Genomic DNA, 12813 nt, shown 5'->3' on the forward strand with positions numbered 1-12813 from the left:
GTAAACCTATTTTCCGGGGGGGGGGGGGGGCAATTTTCAGAGCAGCCCAATCAGATACAAATTCCACAGCTACTTTGTACCTGTGATACATAGTTTCAAAGGGAAAGTCGGTGGATTTTCCCTGTGAAAATTACCAGTGGATACGACTGGCCTACACAATTTGCACCTGTTTTTTGTAAACTTATAAATAGTAGGCGTATGTTTGAAAATACAGTGCACATGTACTATTTCCTAATCCTGCCAAAATGCATCTCCAGGGACACTTCCCCTTTATCCCACTAAAAGCACCTGCATTTGTTAATCTCCAAGCATCACTTTAACTGGATTAAGAGTGGAAAAGTTTCAGACGGCCCTCTTATCCCCGAGTATGTGGCTTTCGAAAATTGTTATTGATACGTTAGCATAGGACAGTTTGTTTTGTGTTGTCATTCCTTCCTAAGAAAGGAACAGTTTGCTTCATTTTGACCTTCTTGTAGCTCCCCTCCAATGATAAGACATCACAGAAAAGGCTGTGTAAAGTTTTGGGAACGTGGAAAATATTTTTGTATATTTGATCATTACAAAAGGAACTGAGATGAGAATTTGTCTTGAGTTTTCTTGCACCCTTGATATACGTCTTCTAGATTATTACTGCCATAAGGGTCTGGATGCAGTGACAAGAGCATGGCAGTTAATATTTAACACCCCAAAAAAGCATAGCTGTGCATTTGGGATTCAGAAGAAAAGGGCAGCAGACCAGGGGAGATGTTAACCAATAGAAAAGGGAGTAATGACCTTCTGTGCAGATGATTGGTTCAGCCTCCCCTAGAGCATTGTGTCCTGTTCTGCAAAGCAGTGGCATATGTAGGGGAGGGGGGTTCCAGGGCAGTGGCTGCTCCCCCAGTAGCAGCACACCTATGATGTGGCTGGCAGGGATCCCCAAGCCTCACCAGCCGAAAACTCCCAACAACTATCCCTCCTGCATACCTTGTAAATAGAAGATCTTGGCCTGCAGCGAGCAGCAACTGACACATACTGTTCACACCAGCCCCACAGCCTTCCCTTTGATGTATTCCCGCCTATGTAGAAACAGGAAGTTGCATCAGAGAGAAGGCTGTGGAGTCAACATGAGCAGTGCGTATTAGCTGCTGTTTGCTGCCAGTGAAAATCTGCTATTTAAAAGGTATGCAGGGAAGGGGGGATATTGGAGAGACCATATCGAATGCAGGCGAGAGAGGGAGAAACCAAATCACTCATGGGACAGGGTGGAGTTCTGCCCACCTATCTTGGGCCCAGGCCCCCCAAATTTGGGTGTCTGCCTACGCCCCTGGCCTGGGGGAGGGCTGCCAAAGTGATGTAGGACCAGGTATTCAAAAGCAAATATCCAGATAACTGTAGCCATTATGTGGATATTTGTGCTGGCTGGTGCTAGTCATGCATTTCTGGATAGTGCTTTCAGACCACCTCTGTACTATCTGGAGAGTGGCAATATTTAGAAGGCTCTCTGGATTACTATCTAGATAAAATTAGGAACTAACAAAAAAGCTGGTATTAGTTTTCCAGGAATAATGCAGCTTGAGAGTCTAAATACAAGCTGAATTATTCAATTTGCATACTAATGAGGTGATTTTCCTGTATTTGCATTCTTTGCATCTACATTCTGTAGCTCGCATTCTGCATAAAAAGCACATTAATGTCAAATATTGCACAGTTTTGCTATTAAATGGTAAAAGTTCCTTTGTTTTTGGTAACTACTCACTTTATCAGTTTTGCATACTGTGGAGATCCCATTAATTTTGAAGGAGTGCTTTTAGTATACATTGGAATTTTGTTTTTATCATGTTTTAAATTGCTCTGAGCTGCTCTGGTGAAGTGATGCATAAATAAGACTGATTTAACCTTAATTTATTCTTAACAAGATCATTTATGTAAATTATGTCAATTATATGCTTATTAGATCTTCTTTGAGCTCGGAGAATTTCAGAATTGTTGTACAGTCAATCCTTATACCTTAATTTGATTATTTTAGTTCTTTATATAATGGAATTTTGTTAAAATTACAATTGTTACAAAATGCAGCAGTCAGGTTAATTTTCAGTTTGGGGAAAAATTGAAGGGGCTTCACCTTTATTGAGAGAATTCACTGGTTGCCTGTGAAACTATGAATACAATTTAAAATGTATTTAATAATAATAATAATAACAACAACAACATAACTTATTACCCACTCTAGCCTTCCAGTTCAGAGCGGTTAACAGAATAAGATGCTGGTTATAACCAGGAAATACAATAAAACAGTACAAAGCATGTTTCATAATCTTCACTAACCACATATGTTGAGCTCAGAACACACTTTTTAAATATCCTATATAATAAAAAGCACCTCCAACATTCTGAAGCTGACTCCGTGGCACTGTGGCAGTGCAGGGTTCATAAGTCTGTAGTTCAGCGTTTCATTGGCTTTCACTGTCCCCGCCCTCAAGTCGAGGAAACGGAATGCTGCATAGTTGCCAAGCAAATGTGACGTCACAGGAACGAAGAACCAATCAGACAGAACGGAACTTGGAGGAGGGAAGAGGAGTGGATTGAATCTCTAACAATCAATCATATACAGGGAGGTACGAACATCAGTGGAGGCAAGTGCACAGAACGGAAGGGAAGACAAACATTTAATCACTTTGTCACTCACACACATCACACACACACACACACACACACACACTCAAACACTCTGTGTATCTCTCTCTTATACTGTCTGTAAAACACACTGTCACTCTCAGTCTCTCACATGGGCAACTGTATGTTGCATTCTCACGAGTAAGGAGCTCTTCTGATGTGATTGTTAAACTGATTGAAGGGCCTGAACAAGGAAACCTTTTACCACATTGTAACACAGTTTACACAAAAAATATTGTATATAAAGAAATCTTACACATGTAAACAACAATTATATTCAGAATACAACCGTGGAAACATTAATGGCAGGAACTCATTACATTGCTAGCGCCCGTTTCATTGCGTTACGAAATGGGCCTTTTTTTACTAGAATTTTAATATTTATGATGAAATTCAATATAAGAACCAGAAGATGTAATTATAGTTTAAATACCTCTTCCTAATCTCGCTGCTTGGAAAGACAGCAAATACTTTAAAAATTTCAGCCTTTTAATACCTCTAGGAGATTGAAAACTTTCTCAGATTGATCTTTCTAAATAAATGCCTCAATTTTCATTCCACTATGAGATTAAAGTTGGGTTATCCAAACATGAAGATTTGCTTAAAATCCGTTCTAGACATCCTTTTTCTTATCAGGGCATTAAAATTTGAAATGATATTCCATTAAAGATCAGATTTATTATGTCATTCCATTTCATAAAGCCCACCCATGCCAAGGCGTCACCAAAAAATAAAAAAGAAAGAAGACGCCCCCAACACACACAAACGGGAGGGCTCCGGGAACCGGACTGTGATCTGCCGCCTGATGATTGGCTTATATGCAGTCTGTTTTCATACAGTTTTAAGTCTTGCCACCTGCATATCATTTTCTATAGATCTGTGGCAGTGAATTTTGTGACACACACATTCTGTATGTATAATACGATTTTACACTTGGAAAACTTTTATAAAATTACCTCCATATTTGGGAGTATTCTCTTTGAAAATCAGCTCATCTAAAGAATGTGGGCTAATATCCAGTTGAGGCAAAAATAACAGGTGCACACTTTGAAAATGGTATGCAGGTGTATGGGTTACTTTTTCCCCTGATCCGAACACACCCTCAAGATCTCCAGCTAAGTCTCCTTCCAACCAGGTCGGGCTACCCAGGTCTCGACCTATTTACCTGGGTAAATAACTTCAGAAAATTGTCCTCCCCGAGTTTTGATACCTAGTAAGGTCAGAGTTTTCTCCTATATTGAATGAGAGCTTATGGATAAATCTATTTTTTTTTTCTTTTAAACAGATGGAAATGTCCCTTGACATTGTGTTGACGGACACAGAATTGAGAGAATTAAGGTAAATGCTTTAGCTGACTTGGCAGCTGGGGCTGGTGTTAAGGAGGGGGCAAGAAGGGCATTGCCCTGGGTGCCTAAGCCTGCCTGCAGCTAGAGGAGGCAGAGCCTGCAGGTGGACTGGGGATCACATGGCCACTTTCTGCCCCGGGCCACATTGAAACGTGATAACCTGGAAAGACACTGGTATTCTCTGTCATCCTTTTATCCTGGCTGAGAATGTTATCTCTATGTTTGTGTTCATATAATTCTAAAGAAGCAAGCAGCTGGTTTTTTTTTTTTTGTAATTGATGCGTCAGCAGTGAGACTGCAGGAAATAATTCTCTGACTATATGGATTGTATTTTCCATGAAGCAAAGTGAGAGGTTAAGGTATGCAGAAACCAGAAGATGGAAAACATAAATCAGACCAATAAGAGAGGAGTATGTTTACAGTCTTGGGACTACTTTTACAAAGCGGCGCTACCTAAGAAGCCCATTTAATTCCCATGGGCTTCTTTGCATCCAGTACATGCTAATTGGCAGCACTGCTTTGTAAAAGGAGCCCTTAATTGTTGCAACTCTTGGAATATTATAAAACCGTTATCTGACGTGGTCACGTTTCGCTCTCCGGTATGTGGTAACCAGGGCAGCCAAGAGACAAAGCCGTGCTTGGGGTAAACAGTCTTAAGACCTCTCTTCCCCCCCCCAGCAATCAAGGGGTAAACAGTCTTAAGATCTCTCTTCCCCCCCCCCCAGCAATCAAGGGGTAAACAGTCTTAAGACCTCTCTCCCCTCCCCCAGCAATCAAAGTAATTTTATCTATCAAACATGACCCTACCTCCGCATCTGCGGTGCTCCCACTCGGACCAGTTATTCGTCTTCTCTCCTGCTGCGCTTGCACTGTGTGCCAGCTGGGACCAGGTTAATGCGTTAACTCTGAGTCTTCTCTGCCACTGCAGAGCCTTCCTGCTGCGGTGCCAGTGGAAACAGGAAGTGGTCACAGTCAGGAGGAGGCGGGAAGAGCAAGGTAGGAAGAAGGACCTGAAGCAGCAGAGAAGACAACACGTTACTGCAGTAGTCTCCTAACAGGGAAGCCTTGCCGATGCGGCAGCAGTGCCGGCCCCCCTTGGAGGCCAGGCTCAGAGAATGTTACTCCCCCTGCTCCCCAGGCTCAGCAGCCCTGGTGGTAACGATACACTGTCAATCTGTGTTTGAACATGCACTTACTTGAAGGTGGTGGTAGTTCTTCTCCTTCTGGTAAAAATACCCCGATGCAGCCCTTACAATGTGACATTGGGATGGTCATGAATTTTGGGTGTGAAAATATCAGGCAGGGTCCTGGGCAGCTGGAAGTTCACCTGGAGTATCTGTAACCCTTGAGCAATTCAGTGCAAGCTGTGGTGTTTGGTTTGCATGATGATTAGGTGTTTTGCATGCTTTGCACTTCATGTAGCATGTTTTGCAGTAAAATAATGCATGCTTTTGCCATGGAGGAGTAGCCTAGTGGTTAGTGCAGTAGACTTTGATCCTGGGGAACTGAGTTCAGTTCCCACTGCAGCTCCTTGTGACTCTGGGCAAGTCACTTAACCCTCCATTGCCCCTGGTACAAAATAAGTACCTGAATATATGTAAACCGCTTTGAATGTAGTTGCAAAAACCTCAGAAAGGCGGTATATCAAGTCCCATTTCCCTTTCCCTTATGACATCACAATATCAGAAGTGAGCCAAGTATCGGGCAATCAAGCCATTGTGACATCACTGATGAGGTTGGCTCTTATTGGTGGAATGAGTGGAGGAGTAGCCTAGTGGTTAGTGCAGTGGACTTTGATCCTGGGGAACGGAGTTTGATTCCCACTGCAGCTCCTTGTGACTCTGGGCAAGTCACTTAACCCTCCATTGCCCCTGGTACAAAATAAGTACCTGTATGTATGTAAACCGCTTTGAATGTAGTTGCAAAATACCACAGAAAGGCGGTATATCAAGTCCCATTTCCCTTTCCCTTTAACATGCATTCATTGAAAATCTTGTGCTTTCAATGCAAAATACACATTAAAAACTGTGCCCCTTAATCCATCATTATCTTGGGAAGGAGTTGGAGGTGTGCTAGGGGCATAGAAACTTGGGGCACAGTCAGCAGTCCATTTAGGGGGGGGGGGGCAAGCTCCCAAGGGCCCCCCTGTGACTATGCCACTGGTTAAACTTTAATTGGATGACATCAGTATTCACCACTATCTGGTTAAATTTATCTGGTGAAGTCTGGACAGAAGAATCACAGTACTAAAGTTTTTACTGTCTAATAATCTGCTTAACTGTAGGGCAGTACATTCAGTGGCACAACTTTACTGGGTAAATTTATTTATTTATTTATTGCATTTGTATCCCACATTATCCCAACTTTTTTGCGGGCTCAATGTGGCTTACAATTCATCGTGGATATGGGAAATAGAAGGGAACATACATTTATTATTAATAGAGTTTTGGGTTAAATGATAGCATTAAAGCAAAAGTTAGTAAGAAACATTTCTGGATTAGTCAAAGATTATACAGTTACATGTGTTGATCTTTGTTGTATATCTTGTCGAAGAGAGAGGTTTTCAATAGTTTGCGGAAATTTGTCAGTTCGTAGACAGTTCTCAAGTTGCGTGGCAATGCGTTCCAGAGCTGCGTGCTCATATAGGAAAAGGTAGATGCGTGCATTGATTTGTATTTCAGGCCTTTGCAATTTGGTGGATGAAGGTTGAGGAAAGTGCGAGAAGATTTTTTTGCGTTCCTGGGTGGAAGTTCTATTAGGTCTGACATGTAGGCTGGGGCGTCACCATGGATGATTTTATGGACTAAAGTACAGAGTTTAAACGTGATGCGTTCTTTGAGTGGGAGCCAGTGTAGTTTTTCTCGTAGGGGTTTTGCACTTTCGTATTTTGATTTGCCGAATATTAGTCTGGCTGCCGTGTTTTGAGCTGTCTGGAGTTTTTTGAGTATTTGCTCTTTACAGCCGGCGTAGAGTGAATTACAGTAGTCCAAGTGGCTGAGTACCAATGATTGTACCAGGTTGCGGAAGATATTCCTTGGAAAAAATGGTCTAACTCTTTTTAGTTTCCACATTGAATGGAACATCTTTTTAGTTATGTTTTTCACATGATTCTCAAGCGTTAGGTGTCGGTCAATGGTAACACCAAGAATTTTTAGGGTATCCGAAACTGGTAGACTTAGTTTGGGTGTGTTGATGGTGGTAAATTTATTCTTATTGTATTGCGAGGTGAGTATTAGGCATTGGGTTTTTTCTGCATTTAGTTTCAGCTGGAATGCATCTGCCCAGGAATTCATGATGTGTAGGCTTTGGTTGATTTCATTAGAGATTTCCCTTAGGTCTTGTTTGAATGGGATCTGCTGAGTATCCTGACTGAAGATAACCAGATGAGTAAATTTGGTTAACTCTTAACTGGATATGTCCCACTGCGTATCAGCCTCGGGGTACTTTTGTCAGAGGGAATGTTTGCTTTTACATGAGAAAATGTCATTCTCGTTTTAAGTCTTTTCTTGAATCTATTTTCTCTTCTTGCACTCAGGCTTGTGAATTTTGGATTTGATACCTATCAAGACCGATCGCTGAATGTACACGTTTTTGCAAGCAAAGAAGGTACTAAAGGGCTTGACAGTACTGGGTTTGGTAGAAGAATCTGCAGTTGTGGTTTGATGTGGTTGGGTATCGATGCCTCCTGCCCAGTTAAATCCCACTGAACTGGCCAGCTACCAATATTCAGCAGCACTTAACTGGGTTGTTGCTCTGAATATCGGCTCAAACCAGCTATGTTAAGGGCAGTTCAGGGACGGAGTTTGGACTGAGCTTCCACTTAGCCATGTACCCCTTCATTGTATAAAAGTTGCCAAATATTGCACATAAAAATTTGGGCGCATAGACAATTTAATTGAATGAGCTAACTAGCGCCAATAATTGGCTTTTTAACAAGCAATTATTAATGCTAATTGAAATCAATTAACATGTACATGCATAAATTTAGGTGCGTGATCCATGCTTAAATTTTATGTGCGTGTCCCGGTAAAGGGGGTGCAGAAATGGGAGGGTCATGGGTGTTTCAGTGCGGAGCATGAGTGTGGATTCGAGTTGCGTGTGCCATTATAGTATTAAGGGGGTTCCGTGTGTAAATTTAGGCAGGGCATTTGCACCACATTTTCGTTGGTGCAAATGGACGCATCTAAATTTTCGCTTGACCCCTGTGCTTAAGCGCAATTCTATAAATGGTGCAGCTTATAGAATAGCGCTTAAGTGGGATTTTTTGGCACCGATTGGGCACAATCTATAGAATTCACCTGATAGCGGTGATATTCAGTCTACTAAGCAGATAAAGTTAGGACATCAAAAACTCTGTCCCTAACTGTATTTGCAGAGTTTAACCATGCACTGGTCTGAACATTGGCCAGTGCTTTGTTACCTTCCCAGTATTGAATGTTTGGAGTTAATTCAACCTACGGCTGTGACTGGCTTACAAGACGCTTACATCTGTTGGCTGAATATCTGGCCCAAAATTTGTTATGCAGGATTAATTATGAGTGTAGGTGCTCCCACTGATGATTTATTTTTAAATGGTCTCCTCTGTAACCAGTGGCGTAACTACGTGGGGCCTGAGGGGGCCCCCGCAGATTCACCCCAGGACCCCCCTCCCGGCGAACCCGCCCCCGCCGCCGCCTACCTTTACTTTTGCTGGCGGGGGATCCCACTCCCCACCAGCCGACGTCTTCTCAGTCCTTACTGCTCTTCAATTTGTTTGCTGACGTCCTGCACGTAATTGTACGTGCAGGACGTCAGCAAACAAATTGAAGAACAGGAAGCGACTAAGAAGAAGACGTCGGCTGGTGGGGAGTGCGATCCCCCGCCAGCAAAAGTAAAGGTAGGCTGCAGCGGCGGCGGGTTCGCGGCGGGAGGGGGGGGGGGCGGCAATGTCGGCGGTGGGGGGGCGGCGCGGGGGGGGAGGGCTAAAATGTGCCCCCTCCCCCCGGGCTCTGGACCCCTCTCCCATGGAAGGCTGGCTACGCCCCTGTCTGTAACACTTTAAACTTGGGGGTTTTTGTTTTGGCTTTTTAAAAATAAGTTAATGAAGTTATTCAGTGAGCGTTCTTATTTAGTGAACAGAGATTTTCTTTGTCAACAAAACTAACCCTGAGGTTCTTCTCTTGCAGGAGGCTTGTGTCTGTGTTATAGTTGGGCTTCAGATGATGCTGAGGTTGTCTACACTGTGGCTTTCTTACACAGAGGTATGGGCATGCCTTTAAATTAGTAATATATTAACTGCAAATTTTATCTTTAAGTAGCAAAACATGCCCGTTTCTGGAGCTAATGAAACGGGCGCTAGCAAGGTTTTCCTCCCGAACCCCCCACCTCAACGCACGCATCCACCTTCATCTCCGTCGTGAAGCCACTGACGCCATTGCTGCGCCCTCGCTCTGTGATGCCATTGCGCCGCCCTCGACGTCATCACGTTTGACGTGAGGGTGGACGCGAGGGCGGGGCCAGGTGGCTTCACCACCACGAACTCCACGAACCTTACAACCCGAAGGAACTGACGTCAGAACGTTGAGGGTGAGTTTTATTATGTAGGATTTTCCAAATCTTTATGAGCCTGAATATTTCACCCTTCTGTGCTGGCCATTAAACTCAAGGTGAGCTAGGCACTGATAACGAAAGTATGAGGCTGATTATATTTGGAAAAAAAAAAAAAGCTTGGCTCCTAACTTAGGGGCCAATTTTTAGCTGAACGCAGAGAGCAACTTTCAAAACGCCAGAGCTAAACTTTAGACTTGAAAACTAAGGCTCACAAATTTAGGCCAGCTATTCTTTTGGCTAACTTTAGGTGCCTAGTGCTAAAAATCAATGCAGATCGCTTGCCTTCTTTTCCTCAAACTGTACCCCCTCCCAGTCCCGCCTACAGTTTAGGAACCTAATTTTAGGAGATTAGGTAGACAATTTGAAAAAAATGTCATTATCTCCTCAAGTTAAGGACCTTGATCTTTTAAATATTGGTCTTTGGAATTCTAGTGATAGAAATTCCATTACCCCCCCCCCCCCCCCCCGGTGCAGTGACTGCTCAGTGAGCAAGGGAGAGTTCATAGCCTCTGGGGGAAGGAGGTGCCAGATATTGCTCAATATTGACACCTACTGGTTGGCTCAAGGATGCATATGTGCCGTGTTCCAGAGAGAAATGTGCTCCATGTCTTTCAACTGAAAGATTTCCACTTTCATAGGAGGAAGAGAGAAACACATGGGGGAAAATCATCAGGGAGTCGCAAAGAAAACCATATGGCTTCTTGTCTTGGCTTTCACTACTACTACTACTACTACTACTTAACATTTCTAGAGCGCTACTAGGGTTACGCAGCGCTGTACAATTTAACAAAGAGAGAAAGTCCTTGCTCAAAGAGCTTACAATCTAATAGACAAGTGAACGGTTGGTCCGATAGGGTCAGTCAAATTGGGGCAGTCTGGATTCACTGAACGGTAGGAGTTAGGTGCCGAACGCAGCATTGAAGAGGTGGGCTTTAAGCAAAGACTTGAAGACGGGCAGGGAGGGGGCTTGGCGTAAGGGCTCAGGAAGGTTGTTCCAAGCATAGGGTGAGGCGAGGCAGAATGAGCTTTCACCCTGTCAACAGCAGCAAGTAGCAATAGGGGCAAGTTCTGAATGGACTAGAAGCCTAAGGAGTAGGAGGAAGCTGTCCCCTGACCCTCAAAAAAAAAAAAAAAAAAAAAACTTTCTAAAAATTCTGACTGGAAGGTATTAATGACAGAGTGGACGTTGTCAAATGTTAAGTACACCATTGTAGTGGGGGACGTGTTTGTCAGACTGGGCGGCTCTTCTGGGGCACTTGTCGATTTTTTTTTAAAGAGCCCACATTCCCAAAAAGATTGTAAGGGAAATAAATAACTGAAATGTGTTGTACTAACTGGCAATATTTATCATTTCTCTAGTGCCTGTAGTCTAGGGAGCATCATCTTAGTTTGGTTTTATTATTGTGTAACTTGGGGTCTTGCAACCCTGCTAGCTCAGATCCGACCCGGGCCACAAAGATGTGTTGGGGGACCACAAACACCACACCGCAGTTCCAGTTTGCCCGAGGTTAACCTTGGGAGTGGGTCAATGGTCCAGAATCATGATTCGGGAATTGGGAACTTGAAGGGAACTCTCCTAGGACTGCTTTACTCTCAGCCCGGGAACAAGTGTTCTCACTCTCTCGCCAAAAATCACTGTGCACTCTAGGAGTTTGATGAAATGCAAACCCAACTGTACGGGAACTTCTGCAGTCACCAACCAACTCTTCAGAAACTCTTTATATACATTGTGCATCCGAGATTATTGGTGATAATCTTAGCCACTCCACTTTACTCTTAAGATGTCCTTTACCCATCCTGTTGTGTCAGAAATAAATCCAAGGCTGCTTCTGTTACTCCTGATATCAATCTAGACTCTTTCAGGCACAGACCTTTTAGGCTGTCCTCCTTCCAGCAGTGCACCTTGCAGAGCTACACAAGCTTCCCCTGTCCTGGTCCTGCTTCTAGGCTGGATTCCCCTATCCACCTGAAGCTCTCTTTCTCAGTTGCCACCTAGAGGGGCAGCAACTGCGCCTTTTACTCAGCCTGCTCTTATTTCTTTTACTCCAGAATCCCCTAATACCCCTCAGGGGTCCTGGTGGCGGTACAGACAGTCAAAGACCTCATGTACCTCCTTGTAATCCCTTTTGTTATTTTCCAACTCCACCCCTCCTGTCACTCATTACAGGGAACCACTTTCTCTGCAACTTATTTCAATACTATTCCCTTGGGCTGGGTTTCCTCCCACCCAGGACATCCCAACTCTCCACCTACTGGCAGGGACCTCTTCCCCCCCCCCCCCCCCCCCCACACACACACAGGACCTCTGGAAAAGTCTTATCACTGTTGTCTCTAGTAATACCCATATCATGGGGTATTACAATTGTTAGCCGCTGTGGCCTCCAAACAGAAACAGCGGGGTATCAAAAATTTTAATAAATATAAACATCATTATGATAAAGAGAGTCCTCGGTGTCATTTCAGGCTTTCTTTTGTACCCATTTAGAAATCCAATGCCATGCTTCTTGTTAACCTATTTTATGACTTCTTTTTATCAGGTGGGGCCTTTCTACTACTTTCTGGGTGAAATTGGAAGCTTGAATTTATTTTGTTGTGCACCTTCTTAGAGCTTTTCAGCAGTGGCATAGCCAATGGTGGGCTGGGGTGGGCCCAGGCCCACCAACTTTAGGTTCAGGCCCACCGAGTAGCAGCACATCTATAATGTGGCTGGCAGGGACCCCAAGCCCCACCAGCCAAAAACTCCCAACAACTGTTTGCTGCCGGTGAAAATCTGCTATTTAAAAGGTATATGGGGGGGGGGGGGGAGGGGATGTTTGAAAGACCATATGGTATGCAGGAAAGAGAGGGAGAAACCAAATCACTTGTAGGACAAGCCAGAGTTCTGCCCACCCACCTTGGGTCCAGGCCCACCCAAACTTGAGTGTCTGGCTACGCCCCTGCTTTTCAGTATATGCTTACACAGTAGATAGAAATACAGAGGTGTCTTGTGTCTTCTCCAGGGTACAGCAAAACATTTGCAGTGGAAGTAACAGAGCTGGAGTCTGGACTGAACAAGTGTGTTCTCTTTCTGGATCTTGGTAAGTTGAAGTCTTCCTCATTGGCTGTTGGAATAAATAAGTTGGCAACTAGCCCAACTGATCCCATGACATCAGCATCACCATCACATGCAAAGCTAGCCTTGCTGACTTCTTGCCTCCAGGGTCATTGTCATGTGTATAACTAA

General features: G+C 43.9%; 1 protein-coding gene across 2 annotated transcripts in view; it reads left to right on the top strand.

Annotated features, from left to right (window-relative positions):
- GSAP (gamma-secretase activating protein) overlaps nucleotides 1-12813 on the top strand; it is a 120318-nt gene that overhangs the window by 39358 nt on the left and 68147 nt on the right. For both annotated transcript variants that reach the window (XM_030217086.1, XM_030217087.1), the window contains 4 exons: nucleotides 3941-3993; nucleotides 7537-7607; nucleotides 9167-9241; nucleotides 12590-12667. In XM_030217086.1, the coding sequence (XP_030072946.1) occupies nucleotides 3941-3993; nucleotides 7537-7607; nucleotides 9167-9241; nucleotides 12590-12667 (277 nt within the window). The remainder of the gene's footprint in view (nucleotides 1-3940; nucleotides 3994-7536; nucleotides 7608-9166; nucleotides 9242-12589; nucleotides 12668-12813) is intronic.

Source organism: Microcaecilia unicolor, chromosome 10 (genome assembly GCF_901765095.1).
Source record: "Microcaecilia unicolor chromosome 10, aMicUni1.1, whole genome shotgun sequence".
Taxonomy (NCBI): domain Eukaryota; kingdom Metazoa; phylum Chordata; class Amphibia; order Gymnophiona; family Siphonopidae; genus Microcaecilia; species Microcaecilia unicolor.